The sequence below is a fragment of the Lithobates pipiens genome, unplaced genomic scaffold, assembly GCF_037356315.1.
Source record: "Lithobates pipiens isolate NorthernLeopardFrog02 unplaced genomic scaffold, aLitPip1_a1.2 Scaffold_18, whole genome shotgun sequence".
Taxonomy (NCBI): Eukaryota; Metazoa; Chordata; class Amphibia; order Anura; family Ranidae; genus Lithobates; species Lithobates pipiens.
The window spans coordinates 420,201,213-420,219,537 of record NW_027507758.1 but is presented as its reverse complement, the minus strand read 5'-3'; the positions used below and the strand labels follow the sequence as shown (position 1 = coordinate 420,219,537).

Genomic DNA, 18,325 nt, shown 5'->3' with positions numbered 1-18,325 from the left:
CCTTTCACTGCCAGTGTCATTTACACAGGAATCACTGCATTTATATAGCAGTGATTACTGTATAAATGACAATGGTCCCAAAAATGTGTCAAAAATGTCCGATGGGTCCCCCACAATGTCGCAGTCACAATAAAAATCGCTGATCGCCGCCTTTACTAGTAAAAAAAAAATACTAAAAAATTATTAATAAAAATGCTATAAAACTATCCCTATTTTGTAAACGCTATAACTTTTGCGCAAACCAATCAATAATCGCTTATTGGGATTTTTTTTTTTTACCAAAAATATGTAGAAGAATACGTATCGGCCTAAACTGAGGGAAAAAAATGTTTTTTTATATATTTTTGGGCGATATTTCTTATAACAAAAAGTAAAAAATTATGCGTTTTTTTTCAAAATTGTCGCTCTATTTTTGGTTATAGCGCAAAAAATAAAAACCGCAGGGGTGATCAAATACCACCAAAAGAAAGCTCTATTTTTGGGAAAAAAAGGACGTCAATTTTGTTTGGGAGCCACGTCGCACGACCGCGCAATTGTCAGTTAAAGCGACGCAGTGCCGAATCGCAAAAAGTGGTCTGGTCTTTGACCAGCAAATTGGTCCGGTCTGAAAGTGGTTAAGGAACTCCTTCATAACATTGCAGTTGCACTTCTTCATTCATATTAGCTGGCCAGTTTCTGGTTAAGAGACCAGTTTGACTTTTTTTTTTCCATTTATAAAACAATTTAGTTGTTAGGTTTCCAGAACATAGAGTTCCCAGTTCCCCATGCTCTACAGTTATCGCTGTGGCTTTCCAGCATTGTAATAATGACATTATCTCCAGAAGCTGGAGAACCACAAACAAGCTGTCTTGAAACTTGCGTGTAAGATTGCTGTGCTGTCAGCCACATTGCACATGTAGATAAGGGATTGGTTGGGAACTAGTTAACACTTTTATCTGTCAGGCTGACAGAAATGTCTTTCAAAAACCCCCAAGGAAAGGGATCTTGACATGTTGTTGCGAGATGGAGATGCAGGTCAGTGAACAAGGCTGAATAGATTGTAAAGAACTGCGAGAAAATCTGCTGAGTTATGGTACGCTCGGATGTGCAGTTGGCTAAATAAAGTCATTTTCTACTTTGGGAGGGAGCGTATCTAACCCCAATATATGGCAGCTTCTTTAGATGTGGTAGATGCATTTTTTCCAGGCTTTATTTTAATTTGATGATCCTGCCAGCAACCTACTTTTTGTCCTCGGGGGCTTCTCACTTGGTTTAGATTATAGAACACTTTGCTCTCTTTATTTCCATAATATAGAAGTGGTTTTAAAGTGGTATTAAACCCAAAATAAAAAATGTATTATGATTCAGCTTACCAATTCTTGAAGTGGTGGCTTCATTCGTTTTTTTCAAATTTGTTTTTTTTCCATTATTTTTAACTAGTTGATCTGGCCAGAAAATGATATTTTTCAATGGATCAAGCTGTCCTACGTAAAAAGGCAATTAGAGTGTTGAGGTAAATTATTTATGTTGACAGGGAAGCTTACAATTATCTGTATAAAACAAAATATTATAACCGCGCTCTCCCATATACCAAATCCTAGTGAAAATCAACTAACATCTAATAAAATTAAAAGCAAAAAGTAAAAATAGTAATAATAATAATAATAATAATGAACGTTGTATGTAAACACAACTAATGTGTGTACACTGTAAACAATTAAGATCCAGTGCAAATAAGTTCATACACAGTATAAACAATTAAATTCAAAACAAATAAATAGGGAGAAATTCATTGAGATGAATATAAATAAATTCATGCAATTAATGGAAATTCATTGCAAAGCATGATACACTAAATATGTAGACAATAACATGCACCCAAATAATATATAAAGTGCTCAAAAAAAAGTGCAAGCAACAATCCCTTTAGGAATACAAACACACGTGCCTAGTAAACATACAAAAATAAATAAATGAAAATATAAAATATAAGCGTGACAGTTCGTCAAATAGAAATATTTCTTCAAAGAAAATTCAGTGTAGATTTAGTGTAGAGCATAAACTTCCTTCACCACCACCGTGCTGATCAATGGTAATAATGCGCGCTTACCAAATCCCAAAACAAACAGGCATGTAAATCAGGAATCTCAAAAGATCATCACACCAGGACAACATCTCATCTTTCCAAACGGTGGGATCATTCATGGAATATAGATAGAAACTCCCATAGCGTAAATCCGTAAATAAAATCTTTTATTAAGTCATAGAAAACATACTCACAAACATAAAAAGTCAAATCAGCGTTGGATGCCGGCCGGAAAACGAGCGCCCAAATGTCACGTGATAGCGTAAAGCACGTCGAGACCACCCTACGTCCGTTTCGTCATATATGACGTTGTCTGGGGTATGACAGCTTTTTTTTTTTTCCATTTCATACCACAGGTCACCAACAAGTTTCTCTTGTTTATCGGAAATTGATTATAGAGTGTTTGGAATTGCACCCCTACCAAGCAGCTACCATGAGCAATGCTAAAGATGGCTGAGACGTGTGTGTGTGTGTGTGTGTCTCTCTGTCTGTGCGCGCACGCGTGTGTGGGAAGGGGGGGGGGGGGGCTCTAGAACCTCTAGTTGCTGGTGGACACTTTTATTTATTTATTTATTTTTCCTGAATTTTAAGTAACCTCTTACTTCTAAGTAACTGCCCAAAAAGAAAAAAATTGATACCGCTAAAACAAAAAAGGCACTAAAATTCAAATCCCTACTTTTTCAAGCATGATCTAATAAAATGAGTCCTTGAGTGTGGATATTGTGGGCCACACATGTTTACTAAATTTTGAACAGCAGCCCCAGAGTTTAGATAGCTGTATGTCTTAAAAAATGTTTATTTAATATCTTGTGCTGGTACAGTCTGTGTGGTTGGGGTGTTTTTGTTTTGTTTTTTGTTTTGTGTTTGTTTTTTGTTTTTTTTGTTTTTTTATGTAGCTCGTTGGCTATAGTCAATTGTCCTTGTGATTGTCACATACATTTTGTTATTTTTTGACTTCTCTCTTCCTAATATCCATCTCGCCCCAACTGGTTTTGCCCACTAGGAATCAGGCTGTCCCTAGCCCTATTACTCTTTTAATGCTTTGAATAAAACTTTGAGATATACAATGAATGAAGATGCTTTTATAGTTGTCTAGTCATTGAAAGTACTCAAAATCACTGCCTTTCTCTTGGTTTAATACGTGGGATTATTAGAGCAAATTTAGTGCTGGTGATCCTAGTGATGGAGATGTGGAAACGTTTTGGATGTCTTGAAGTTGACACTATTACTCTGTGCTGTTGTCAAATGTGCTTTTTATCCAACAGATCGCATACACAATCTTTTCTCTTCTGAGGACTTCACTGACCTAACAAAGCTGGTTCTCGTCAATGCTATCTATTTTAAGGGCAACTGGAAATCCCAGTTCAGACCTGAAAACACCAGAACATTTTCTTTCACTAAAGATGATGAGAGTGAAGTGCAGATCCCAATGATGTACCAGAAAGGAGAATTTTATTATGGTAAGTTCATGGTAATTGCCTTTTTGGACTTTTATCAGCCCTTGAAAATTTCCCCAAATATTTCAACTTGACACTCCTAGGATTTATTTATAATTTAACAGGAAGCCCATGAGTACAAAATTAAAAACGCAAAGTTGCTGGTAGTCACCAGCTCCTTGGCCAGTTTCTCCAACACTCGATGTTTTTAAATTGGGGATTATCAATTCCATCAATCTAAACTTGATCAGCAGATAGGGAGATTCAGATACGTGCTTTAAATATCAGCAGGCTTGGGGGTATGTATTGAAATAAGCTTTATTACCACTGCAGTGACCGTTTTGGGGGTCGGCAGGGTGTTTGGATCCTAAGAATGAATGAACAGTATCACCAGTGTTTTGGTAGGAAAGACCTTCACTTATATGAATTTCAATTTTATATTTAGCTGCTTTCTTGGCATTCATCTTTAATTGTGCTGTCATCAAAATATTATTCCATCTTGCACATTTTTACATATTTACCTGCATAAGCATTTCTAAACATCTAAATGTGATTTATTTATTTTATTTTGTTCTACTTATCTGATCTTCATGGCTTTTGTGATGAGGAAATCTGCAATTTGCATGCAAATTCAGGAGAGAATGGATGGGGTAATTGTCTTTGCGGACTGGACAAGCTTCTGAATTGATTTATCATTGGGGTAGAGATTGTTAGCACCAGATTTTCTTTTGTTTAATCAGCTAAATGTCATAAATATTGGATTTATAAGGGGACGATAAATTGTGTGAGGAAGAATTATAGCATACAGTCTTTACAACGGCCAAACAAATGAACTTTTTTCAACTTGCATACTTCACAAACCGAATGTAAGAACTAATTTGATGGCTTATGTAGGGAAAACAAGCTGGTTATTCCACAACTTTGAACAGCATTTATAATTGTGATATACAGTTGTGCTCAAAAGTTTGCACACACAAATCATGAAATGTTGGCAATAGATATTGAAAATAGAACTGTCTTTTATTTAAGGATAGCGATCATATGAAGCCATTTATTATATCATAATAATTTGGCTCCTTTTTAACCACTTCAACCCCTTAATGACCAGGCCATTTTTTTGCAATTCGGCACTGTGTCGCTTTAACAATTGCACGGTTGTACCCAAACAAAATTTATGTCCCCCCCCCCCCCCCCCCCCACAAATAGAGCTTTCTTTTGGTGGTATTTGATCGCCTCTGCAGTTTTTATATTTTTGCACTATAAACAAAAAAATACGGACAATTTTGAGAAAAAGCAATATTTTTTACTTTTTGCTATAATAAATATCCCCCCCCCCCAAATGTAAACGCCTTTCTTTATCAGTTTAGGCCAATATATATTCTTCTACATATTATTGTTAAAAAAAAATCGCAATAAGCATATATTGATTGGTTTGCGCAAAAGTTATAACGTCTACAAAATAGGGGCTAGATTTATGGCATTTTTATCATTTATTAATTTTTTAATAATAATGGCAGCAATCTGCAATATATTATTTTTTTATTCATTTTTTTAGCGGGATTGTGACATTGTGGCAGACAGACTGGACACATTTTTGACACATTTTTGAGATAAATGGCCACTGATTACTGTGTAAATATCACTGGCAGGGCGGGGGTTAACACTAGGGGCCGATCAATGGATTATATGTGTTTCCTAGGTGAGGGGATATGACTTTGTTCTTAATAGGAACAGATTGTCTGTCTGTTTCTCCTCCCCTGTCGGAACAGGGATTTGTGTGTTTACACACACAAATCCCATTTCTGGATCTCGTGTCCACGATCGCGGGTGGCTGGCAGCGATTGTGCCAGCTGGCCACACACATCGGCTCCAAGGACGCGCTGCGGGTGCTCCTGCTATATCGCATCGAAGGGCTGTCTTAACATGGCGACAATTCGCACAGCCCTGCCAACCTGCCGCAGTATAACTGCGGCGGCTGGTCGGGAAGTAGTTAAATCGCAATGAAAAAAGAGAAACCACCCAAATAGCCCTGATCAAAAGTTTCCATCCCCTGGAATGTTTGTCCTTGGTACAGACACAGAAAGTGGCACACACAGGTAAAAATGTCAATTAAAGGTTAATTTCCCACATCTGTGGCTTTTTAAATTGCATTTAGTGTCTGTGTATAAATAGTCAATTAGTTTGTTAGATGCACTGAGCAGGCTTGATACTGAGTCTTGGGGAGCAGAAAAGAAATGTCAAAAGACCTGCATAACAAGGTAATGGAACTTTTTAAAGATGAGGAAAGGATATAAAAAGAAATCCAAAGCTTTGAATATAAGTCGGTACAGTTCAGTCACTTATTAACCACTTAACAACCGGCCCATAGCCGAATGATGGCTACAGGGCAGTTCAATAACTTTCGGAGGGTGTACATTGATGTCCTCCCAGAATCGCGCCCCCTGGGGCGTGTACACGGGTGCATCTGTGACCGCCGGGTCCTATCATGGTAAATGGGCGCTGGCAGCGACCGTTTACAATGTTATCGTGCCATCAAATGACAGCGAGATCATATGTAAATAAACCGGCGTGATATCCGGTTCCTCTCTCCCCCCTCTCCGTCTAGTGTGAGCAGAGAGGGGAGAGATCGGATGCAGCAGCACTGTGGGCTTGGATGTGTAGTGCCCACAGCGCTGCTCTGTTACAATTGCAGCACTCATCCTAGCCATCCATCCATGCTCAGCCACCCCTCTATTACTCAGCCATCAATACTTATCTATCCATGCTCAGCTATCAATACTTGGCCATCTCGCCACCCATAGTTGGCCATCTCGCCACCCATAGTTGGCCATCTCGCCACCCATAGTTGGCCATCTCGCCACCCATATTTGGCCATCTCACCATCCATACTTGGCCATCCATGCTCATCGCTCCCGCCATCCATACTCATCGCTCCCGCCATCCATACTCATCGCTCCCGCCATCCATACTCATCGCTCCCGCCATCCATACTCATCGCTCCCGCCATCCATACTCATCGCTCCCGCCATCCATACTCATCGCTCCCGCCATCCATACTCATCGCTCCCGCCATCCATACTCATCGCTCCCGCCATCCATACTCATCGCTCCCGCCATCCCTCCATCCTGCCATCCATGCTCATCCCTCCCTCCATTCATATTCAGCCATCAATACTCATCCATCCATGCTCAGCCATCCCTTCATTCATATTCAGCCATCAATACTCATCCATCCATGCTCAGCCATCCCTCCATTCATATTCAGCCATCAATACTCATCCAGCCATGCTCAGCCATCCCTCTGTCATACTTATCCACCCATCCATTCTAAGCAATACTCAGCCTCTGTATGCCATCCATACTCATCGCTCCCGCCATTCATACTCATCCCCCCCGCCATCCATACTCATCCCTCCCTCCCTCCCTCCATCCTGCCATCCATTCTCATCCCTCCCTCCATTCATATTCAGCCATCAATACTCATCCATCCATGCTCAGCCATCCCTCCATTCATATTCAGCCATCAATACTCATCCATCCATGCTCAGCCATCCCTCCATTCATATTCAGCCATCAATACTCATCCATCCATGCTCAGCCATCCCTCCATTCATATTCAGCCATCAATACTCATCCAGCCATGCTCAGCCATCCCTCTGTCATACTTATCCACCCATCCATTCTAAGCAATACTCAGCCTCTGTATGCCATCCATACTCATCGCTCCCGCCATCCATACTCATCGCTCCCCGCCATCCATACTCATCGCTCCCCGCCATCCATACTCATCGCTCCCCGCCATCCATACTCATCGCTCCCCGCCATCCATACTCATCGCTCCCCGCCATCCATACTCATCGCTCCCCGCCATCCATACTCATCGCTCCCCGCCATCCATACTCATCGCTCCCCGCCATCCATACTCATCGCTCCCCGCCATCCATACTCATCGCTCCCCGCCATCCATACTCATCGCTCCCCGCCATCCATACTCATCCCCCCCGCCATCCATACTCATCCCCCCCGCCATCCATATTCAGCCATCAATACTCATCCATCCATGCTCAGCCATCCCTCCATTCATATTCAGCCATCAATACTCATCCATCCATGCTCAGCCATCCCTCTGTCATACTTATCCACCCATCCATTCTAAGCAATACTCAGCCTCTGTATGTGGCCAGGCTGTGGAAAAGTCTCACACATGTGGTATCGCCATACTCAGGAGTAATAGCAGAATGTGTTTTGGGGTGTAGTTCGTGGTATGCATATGCTGTGTGTGAGAAATAAACTGATAATATAACAATTTCGTGAAAAAAAAGTAAAAAAATCTTGATTTTGCAAAGAATTGTGGGAAAAAATTACAACGTCAAAAAACTCACCATGCATCTTACTAAATACCTTGGAATGTCTATATTCCAAAAACTGGTCATTTTGGGGAGTATTTGTACTTTCCTGGCATGTTAGGATCACAAGAAATGAGAAAGTCTGTCAGTACTTCAGGTGTGACACATTTTCAGAGATTGGCACCATGGCTTGTGGACTCTATAACTTTCAAAGACCAAATAATATACACCAATTTGAATTATTTTTACCAAAGATATGTAGCAGTATAAATGTTGGCCAAAATTTCTTTATAAAAATTACTATAACAGAAACAAAGAGAAATGCATTTTTTTTACAGAATTTTCAGTCTTTTTTTTTCTTTGATAGCGCAAAAAATTAAAAACCCAACAGTTTTGCATGACTGAGTAATTGTCATTCAAAATGTGAGAGCACTGAAAGCTGAAAATTGGTCTGGTTAGGAAGGGGGTTTAAGTGCCCAGTGGTTAAGTGGTTAAGAAGTGGAAAATTTGGGGGATCATTTAATACCAAGTCAAGGTCAGGTAAACCAAGAATTGTTGCAACTACAACTGCTAGACGAACTGTTCAGGATACAAAGAAAAACCCACAGGTAACCTCAGGAGAAATACAGGCTGCTCTGGAAAAAGACAGCGTGGTTGTGTTTAACCACCTTCAGACCGGACCATTTTGCTGGTAAATGACCAGAGGTCTTTTTACAATTTGGCACTGCGCTGCTTTAACTGGTAATTGCGCGGTCATGCAATGTTGTACCCAAACAAAATTTGCGTCCTTTTCTTCCCACAAATAGAGCTTTCTTTTGATGGTATTTGATTGCCTCTGCGATTTTTTATTTTTTGCGATATAAACGTAAAAAGACCGCAAATTTTGAAAAAAAATGATATTTTCTACTTTTTGTTATTAGAAAAATCCAATAAACTCAATTTTAGTCATACATTTAGGCCAAAATGTATTCAGCCACATGTCTTTGGTAAAAAAAAAAGTCAATAATTGTATATTTATTGGTTTGCGCAAAAGTTGTCACATCTACAAACTAAGGTACGTTTTCTGGAATTTACGCAGCTTTTAGTTTACGACTGCCTATCTCATTTCTTGAGGTGCTAAAATGGCAGGGCAGTACAAAACCCCCCCAAATGACCCCATTTTGGAAAGTAGACACCCTAAGGAAATTGATAAGTGGCATGTTGAGCCCATTGAATATTTTATTTTTTTGCCTCAAGCGATTGAATAATGACAAAAAAAAAATTTTTTTTTTTTTTTACACAAAGTTGTCACTAAATGATATATTGCTCACACATGCTATGGGCATATGTGAAATGACACCCCAAAATAAATTCTGATGCTTCTCCTGAGTACGGGGATACCACATATGTGGGACTTTTTGGGAGCCTAGCCACGTACGGGACCCCGAAAACCAAGAACCGCCTTCAGGTTTTCTAAGGGCGTAAATATTTGACTTCACTCCTCACTACCTATTACAGTTTTGAAGGCCATAAAATGCCAAGATGGCACAAAACCCCCACAAATGACCCCATTTTAGAAAGTAGACACCCCAAGCTATTTGCTGAGAGGCATGTTGAGTCCATGGAATATTTTATATTTTGCCACAAGTTGCGGGAAAATTACAAACTTTTTTTTTTTTTTTCACAAAGTTGTCACTAAATGATATATTGCTCACACATGCCATGGGCATATGTGAAATGACACCCCAAAATAAATTCTGCTGCTTCTCCTGAGTACGGGGATACCACATATGTGGGACTTTTTGGGAGCCTAGCCGCGTACGGGGCCCCGAAAACCAAGCACCGCCTTCAGGCTTTCTAAGGGCGTTACAGTTTTGAAGGCCATAAAATGCCAAGATGGCACAAACCCCCCCCCCCCAAATGACCCCATTTTGGAAAGTAGACACCCCTAAATTTAGGGGTACACTAGTGAGACTAGGTAATAAATGGCGGGTGCCCTGAAACTATAAAAAAAATAACTAACCAACCAGCGTCACCTGTAACCGTTATATGGTGATCACTGGTGAAAGGGTTAACTAGGGGGCAATCAGGGGGCTTTATGCGGTAGTATATGGGGGTCCCTGGCGCTATAAAAAGCTGTGGCGAACCTAAATACCTACCTGCCTAACTAGCGTCACCTGTGACACTAATACAGCGATCAGAAAAATGATCGCTTATTAGGCTGGGTTCACACTGGAGCGATGCGGGAACGCCATGAATCCGCGGCGGGTTCCCGCATCGCATGCCTCCCGGCGGCAGTTCACACTGCCCTATGCGAACTGCTGGGAGTGTCAGTGAAATGTTAATGACACCCCCAGATCAGTTCGCATATCGCAGTGCGATCTGCAAACTCGGATCGCATGGTGTGAACACCCATGCGATCCGATTCTGCTGCGGGCCAAAAAAAGGGTCCCGTGCGAATTTGCGGCGGGTGCGACACGAATTCAGCCATACTATCTGTATGGCTGAACTCGAATCGCACAGAGATCGGATGTGATTTGCACTGCAGTGCGGTGCGAATCACATTCGTTCTCATAAACCACTGCAATGTGAACCCAGCCTTAGTGACACTGGCGAGGGGGGGTGATCACGGGGTTAAACCTTTATTGGGGGGGTTAGGGGGGCACATTAGAACTAAAGGGGGCTAACCCTAACTGCCCTAACAGTTATTACAGTCACAAATGACACCAATGCAAAAAAAAAAAAAAAAGCAATTGGTGTCACTGTGACTGGGGGGGCAGGGGTAATTGGGGGGTGATCGGGGGGTAAAGGGGGGGTGTGAGTGTGCCTGGCATGTTCTACTGTGTAGTGTAGTGCTTGTGCAACTCACCGATGCTCTCTCCTCGGTGCCGGAACGAAAAATACCGACACGGAGGAGAGAATACATCACTTCCTCTCCTGTGTTTACATTACAGGAGAGGAAGTGATGTCACGGGACATTTTCATTCGTCGGGAGCGATCGCGAGGGGGTGGCCATGAATGAATGGCCGTCCCCTCGTCCGGGATCGCTCCCGAACGAATACCGACCGCCGCAGGCACCGGGCGGGGGCCCGATCGGGCCCCCGACCGGCGGGCAGGCAAGGACGTAAATGTAAGCCCTTATGCCTGCCCGTGCCATTCTGTCGACGTACATCGTCGTGCGGCGGTCGGCAAGTGGTTAAGGAGCACAGTAGAATGATGCAAAAATTAACTGCGTGGTCAAGTTGCTAGAAGAAGCCTATACTGTGCCAATGCCACAAATAACCCCTATTAGAATATGCCCAACAACACCTTGACATGCCTCACCCATATTTTTTCCTGATGTTACCTGTGGGTTTTTCTTTGTATCCTGAACAATTCTTCTGTCAGTTATGGCTGCAATCTTTCTTGGTTTACCTGATCTTGGCTTGGTATCAAGAGATTTCTAAATGTTCTACTTCTTAATAAGTGATTTAACAGTACTGACAAGCATATTCAAGATATCTTTTTATATATATCCTTTTCCATATTTATAAAGTTCCATTCCCTTGCTACGCAGGTCTTTTGACAGTTTCTGCTCCCCATGGCTCAGTATCTGACCCGCTCAGTGCATCTACATGAGAGCTAACAAACTCATTGACTATTTGTACACATACACTAATTGCAATTTTGAAAGCCACAGATGTGGGAAACGTTTGATCAGGGCCATTTGGGTGATTTCTGTTATCATTATGATTTAAAAAGGATCCAAACAACTATGCGATAATAAATGGCTTTGTATGATCTCTATCCGTAGCCTACCTGGCGGTATTCCCGAGTCTGGCTCGGGGTGAGATTTAATTGCCATAAGCGGTATTCCCGAGCCAGACTTGGGATCGCATCGCTGGATCCATGGAGGGGGTTACTTACCTTGTCCCCTGGATCCAGCGCTGTCTCCCTGCTGTGATCAGCGAGCCGCCGTGTCTCGCTCGATCTGTGACAGCGCCGAGCTCTGTTCCCTGCGAGCATTGCGATGCACGGGGACGGAGTTCGGCGCCAAATTCAAAAAGTAAAAAGCACAGTATACTGTAATCTTACAGATTAAAGTACTGTATCAAATAATTACACATCCCCTTTGTCCCTAGTGGTTTGTCCAGTATGCAGTTTTATATTATAAATACTGTTCTTCATGCCAGGAAACTGGAGATTGTCCATAGCAACCAAAAAATGTCGGTTTACATCACAAGTTGTTATAGACCAGCTAGAAAACATTGATAATAAATTGGAATCACTCGCAGAATTGAGCGATAGTAATTTGTGGGGAAATCCGTCATCAAACACTAAAACTAATGACAGCGACAATTCTGCAACTGAGCACATTTCAGTGTTTTTGATTTAATTACATTATTATTTGTTATAATTATATATATATATATATATATATATATATATATATATATATATATATATATATATATATAAATATATGTGTGTGTGTGTGTATGTATATATGTGTGATATTACAATTTATGATTTCACATTTCAAATTTTATCATACCTGGCATGTCTATTAGACTCTTGGATGGATTTAAGTGAATTATTTCTAATTATTACAGGCCTACAATATAAAACGCCAAATTTCCATGCAAAATAATGGTACCGCTTTCTGCACCTAAAATCTGAAAAAATCATACCGCCAGGGAGGTTAAATAAGACAGTTTTGTTTTTTTGCATGATCAGTCATATTTTTAATATCAATGGCAAAATGTCATGATTTCAGGGTATGCAAACGTTTGAGCAGAACTATAAACATACTTTGATACCTTTCAGATTGCTACTCTCTCCTCATAGGATCGCCCTTACATATTCTATCTCCCCTTCAGTCCATCATGAATGTTGCTGCCAGACTCATCCTTCTTACCGAATGTTCAGTATCTGCTACCCCTCTCTGCCAAAAGTAGGTTTTAACCTTGGTTAGGTGTTGACTTGACTTTCAGTAAAGCCAACAATGTGCAGGGAAGGCTCACTTTAATTAGCCGCTCAGTACTTCTTGCATTTGAATTTTGCCAACAAATATGTCTACTATGGTGCCCATCTCAACTTTTAATATTATGAGAGGAACTAGAAGATTGATATCTGTATTGACCTCCTTCAATAAAGTATTGTTTAATAGTTATAATGTTTAAAGGGCAGTAATCCTCCACAGCTAAAGAGATATGTAGCTTCCTGATGATGTGAAAACTCAAAATGCATTGAGGCTGCTCGCTTGCCTGCACTGACGCCACTTCCCATACGCCTGATTCCTATCTCTGGTGTGCCGGAACGCACGCCGAGAGCTCCAGGATGGGTGTGAATCCCTGCTGTTTGGCCGTGCATGCTGGTGCTAGGCTATTAGCACCCACAAATGTAAGTTCATTACCTGACAATTTGGCTTATGATCTTTATAGGCTGTATTTGCGCTATGTGATGAACTTAACTTTTTTTGAGCTCCTGTCTTTTTGCACAAGTCCGAGGATACACCAGCTGACAGTGTTTTAAGTTATAAGGACCTTCCCTCCTGGGTATCCCTACCTCTTAAGAAACTGATTTTGTATTAGCTACAGCTTTTCAGTTATGTGGGAAGTTTATCATTCTCCGGCACGAGTGATGGTGGTACGCCAATAAATCGGGACACTTTCAATTCCAATTTCTTTACATAGAACTATTTTCTTTGGTGTATGAAGGTTTCTTTAAAGATTTTAAGATTTTTACTTTACTTATTCACCCAATTATCGTGTGATTTCTAAAATTAATTGTGTTATGTACATTCACTTGAATTAGCGCTGACTTTTTATATTATCTTTTAATTAATCTAAATATGTATTGTAACCAGATTATTGAAGATTTGGGTTATTTTTACAGTCACTGTTCACTTGCACCGTCTTATCAAATAAACTTGAATCTAGCCTGCTATCAGAATTGTCCTTTCCACTGTGGAAGAGCAAGCCTTATTCTCCTCATCAGCATTTGATCACACATGTCAAACTAGTGTTTTGCAGGCAAAAAAATGGCCCTCTCCTTTATTTCTTATCCTCAGTGGTTTAAGAATAATAAAAAATGTATTCCTTATGTGTAGCTTGGGGATGGATCACACACACACACACTAGCTAGCGATTTTTCTCTCCCTTTTTGGTTATGAAGAAACACATTAAATTTATTTATTTTTTATAGCGTATTTTACATTTTGTGTTATAGCGTTCTAAGAATTTTATAGCTCCTTAGTTTCCTTGGTAATGCTATCTCCACCTATTATTAATTTTTTGGGGTTTGTCATCAGTTAAGGGTCGTCTGCAAATAGTGGCAACGCTTTCCATACGATGTAAGGGCATATGCCCTATCCCAATATGGCGGACCCGCTGAGGAACTCCAGGAATTCAGAGCTGGGCGTTTCCTTCTTGTTAGTTGTTATATATGGCGGTGAGTCAGCATGCCGCCCATACCCCTGGAAGACATCATCTGTGACGAAACGGTGTAGGGAGGAGCGGAGTGCTGACATCACCATTTACCACGCTTGTCTCAGAAGCAATGGGCAGTGATCAAGAGCCGGCCAGCTCAAATTATTATTATCTGAGACGCTTTTTTATACACGGCATTCTGTAAGTGCAATACTTTTTTATTCATTTAAACGTTTTTAAGAGTTGCGCTATGGAGGTTTTTCTGCTCTTTTCATGGGTAATGAGTGATTGTTATACTGAGGATAACTTGAGTGGACCATCCGTGAATTTCCTGCCATCCTTATACAGAGATCCGGGGCTGGGGAAAGAGCCACAGGTTTTTGGTGATCTCCATAATAAGAGATCTATCTGGTAAGTGGCAGTATTTTTGATGGTGGAGGACCTTTCCTTTCATACCCTGTCACAATTTCTTGGGTGATATAGTGTTACTTCACTAATGAATAGAGCAATAAGGCATCATCACCTGAATATGGTTTGGAATCGCGCTATTTTGTGGAATATTCATTTAGTGACATTCTGGAGCTATTTGGACATTTTTTGATATTGCATCATTTATATATGTTTTTGTATTCACCACTGTGGTTTTATCATCACATTTGGTATTTAGCCACTTGGAAAAACTTTCCCCAGTGGGGGATCACACATCGAAATCACTTATTTGCTAGTATTTAAGTTTTAGTATTTACTCAGCGCAGCTAATTTTTTCCTCTTCATTTTGTATATTGTGTGTATCTCACATTTTTAGTTTAGCAGTTTCATGTTTTGTTTGGTTGTGAGCACTTTTTAGGACAGCGCAGTAATCGTACACTTTTTAATAAAAAATGTTCCTCCAGCTGTTCTCCAGTTGATAAGTTCTACTTCCATACAAAAATGTGCAGCTAATTTGTATACATGATGCCTACACAATTATAATTTCCTGCTTGTGTGGTTTGCTCACTGATATTCCTAGAAGTCTACACTAATATACAAGTCACATTTTAGAAACCCCCCCCCCCCCCCCGGTAATAGAAGTGTAAGTTTGTGGGATACTCCCTAAAAGGTTCATTTCTTTTAAAGAGATACAAACCCTGCAGCTTTCTTCATTGGAACACAAAAAGTGCACCAGGTCATATTTTCCTGTTTGGAAGATGAACCTTTGCCCCGTCTTAGGCCCAGAGTTCTCTGGAGCAGGTTTTAATCAAGGATGTCCCTGTACAATGCTGCATTCATCTTTCCCTCTATCCTGACTAGTCTACCAGTTATTTCCGAAAAACATGCCCACAGCATGACGCTGCCACCACCATGTTTCACTGTAGGGCTGGTATTGGCTAGGTGATGAGCGGTGCCTTGTTTCCTCCAGACGTGACGCTTTCCTTTCAGGCCTAAGTGTTCAATCTTTGTTTCATCAGACCAGAGAATTTTGTTTCTCATGCTCTGAGAGTCCTTCGGGTGCCTTTTGGCAAACTCCAGGTGGGCTGTCGTGTGCCTTTTACGGATGATGGAGGCCACTGTGCTCATTGGGATCTTCAATGCTGCAGACATTTTTCTTTACCGTTGCCCAGATCTGCGCCCCAATACAATCCTGTCTTGGAGGTCTACAGACAATTCCTTCATGTTAACTGTTAACTGTGCAACCTCATATAGACAGGAGTGTGCCCTTCCAAATCATGTCCAATCAACTGAATTGACCACAGGTAGACTCCAATCAAGTTGCAGAAACATCTCAAAGGATGATCAGTGAAAGCAGGATGCAGCTGAGCTCAATTTTGAGTGTCATGGCAAAGGCTATGAATACTTATGTATATGTGATTCTTATAGTTTTTTATTTTTAATAAATTTGCAAAGATTTCAGACAAACTTATTTTCATGTTGTCATTATGGGTTATTGTTTTTTTTTCCTCAGCAAAAGTGTAGTTACTCTTTAACCACTTATGAACCGCCCACTGCAGTTTTACGTCAGCTGTTTGAAGACGGATATCGCTGTTATGGTAGCAGCATTTTTTTTTTTTTTTTAACCAAGCCCTGGACCATTTGGCTGGCCAAAGACCATAGCACTTTTTGCCATTCGGCACTGCGTCGCTTTAACTGACAATTGTGCTGTCGTGTGACGTGGCTCCCAAATAAAATTGACATCCTTTTTTTTTCCCACCATAAATAGAGCTTTCTTTTGGTGGTATTTGATAACCTCCATGGTTTTTATTTTCCCTCGTAGTTTGAAATCGGTGTGCAATGGATCAAAAAACTCACGGTTCAGATCATTCCTCGGATCAGAGTCACGGATCGGATAATTTTTCGGGTCAGCAACTAAAAACCTTGTCTTTCCTTCATCATCATATTTGACAGGGAAGCCAAACTCCCATACAGGGGATTTAAATGACGCAGAGCTTTCAAGCTCCTCCGTTCCTCCGCTCGCCATGACATGGCCATGCCATGTGTGTGGACTGATTCCTTCCCCAAAGTAGAGGCAATATGTGGAGGCGCTTCGGTAGCCTGGAGGGCATTCCAGGGGAGGATGGAACACTGGGCACAGTGGGCAGCCGGTTGCCCGACTTGCCAGTCAGGGAAGGCAGGGGAGCTCACCTGGAAACCTGCGCTAAGACCTAGAATTGATCTTGTTCGGCCGACCACAAAAATCACCTAAAACTCAGTGGAAGCAACAATCCTTATGAAAAACCTTAATGCAGTGATTAAAATATAGAAAAAATAGGATCGCGCTAAACATAATATTACAATAGTGAACGACGACGTAAACACATGAATTGACAAGAACACCAAAAATATTAAAAATAATTATAAAAATAATATATGGATAATCTAAAAGTCAATTTGGATAAATGTGCAAAATGCAATTAATTGAATTTGCAAAAACCTGTGAAAATTCCACCACCATATAGTCCCCACTGTAATATCCACAATCTCCCCCACTGCTGTAATATCCACGTCGTCTCCCCCACTGTAATGGACATCTCCCCCACTCACTGTAATATCCACAATCTCTCCCACTGTAATGGACCTCTCCCCCACACTCACTGTAATATCCAGACATCTCCCTCCCCACTGTATACAGTATAGGAAGACTAACGTTTAGTCTTACCTTACCAGAATAGAAGCCGGCCAGATCAGATCCACGAGCAGTTGAGGGGTGATGACGTCAGCGCGCAGCTCACTGACACCGCCAGGTGTACCAAGATGGCCACCGTTCCAAAGCTAGGCCGAAGCCGTGGCCTTTCCTAAGGCCGAGGCAGTGGAGCGCTCCGTGGACCACGTGGTGTGCCGATCCGAACAGGCTGGCCCGTTGATCACGGATTAGTGATGATCCATTACACCACCAGTAGGGAACGAGGGAGAGGGGTTTATTGCGGTGCAACGAACAACTCCATACAAACTAATTCTAATACAATGAGTTAAAAGCCAATAATGCTGTATATCGATTCACATATAACAAAGGAGCATAATACAGTGTTCTGTTAACCAAAAAGATGATTGTAACAGCAGGTCAATTCTCCCCTACTAGTTTCACCAAGACATTGGCTTCATCAGGAGAATAGAATATAACAGAAACCAATTGTTGCTCCTGAAAGCCCAGCGGGGCAAGGTAGATGTGGTCCACTGTCACAGGGCAGCAAACCCACACTGCCAGATTATGGCTGCAGAGGGCTAAAGGGAGGCCTCAAAAAGCAAAAACATAAAAGTAGTTTCACAGAAAGGGGGGCTGTTAAGACCAAAGTTGTATAATTAATCCAGAAGGAATGAATATGCTGGTTGATTGACAGAAAATGAACCTGGAATCTGGAATTAATATGATACAGTCCAGGGCTTCAATAAGCTTGAACAGATGGTAAGCACCAGCAGGGAACCTTAATTAAAAGTGAATAGCCAACGATATCCAGGCAAACGGCATACATAAGCCTCCAATGGAGAAGTCAAGCACGACAGCGCCCCAGTAAGCCAGCATTTTTTTTCCTCAGTTTAGGCCGATACGTAGTCTTATACATATTTTTGTTACAAAAATCGCAATAAGCGTTTATTGATTAGTTTGCGCAAAAGTTA

At 41.2% G+C, this 18,325-nt stretch overlaps 1 protein-coding gene across 1 annotated transcript in view; it reads left to right on the top strand.

Annotated features, from left to right (window-relative positions):
• SERPINI1 (serpin family I member 1) overlaps positions 1 to 18,325 on the top strand; it is a 132,388-nt gene that overhangs the window by 79,211 nt on the left and 34,852 nt on the right. The window contains exon 4 of the mRNA XM_077488029.1: positions 3,331 to 3,525. Within this exon, the coding sequence (XP_077344155.1) occupies positions 3,331 to 3,525 (195 nt within the window). The remainder of the gene's footprint in view (positions 1 to 3,330; positions 3,526 to 18,325) is intronic.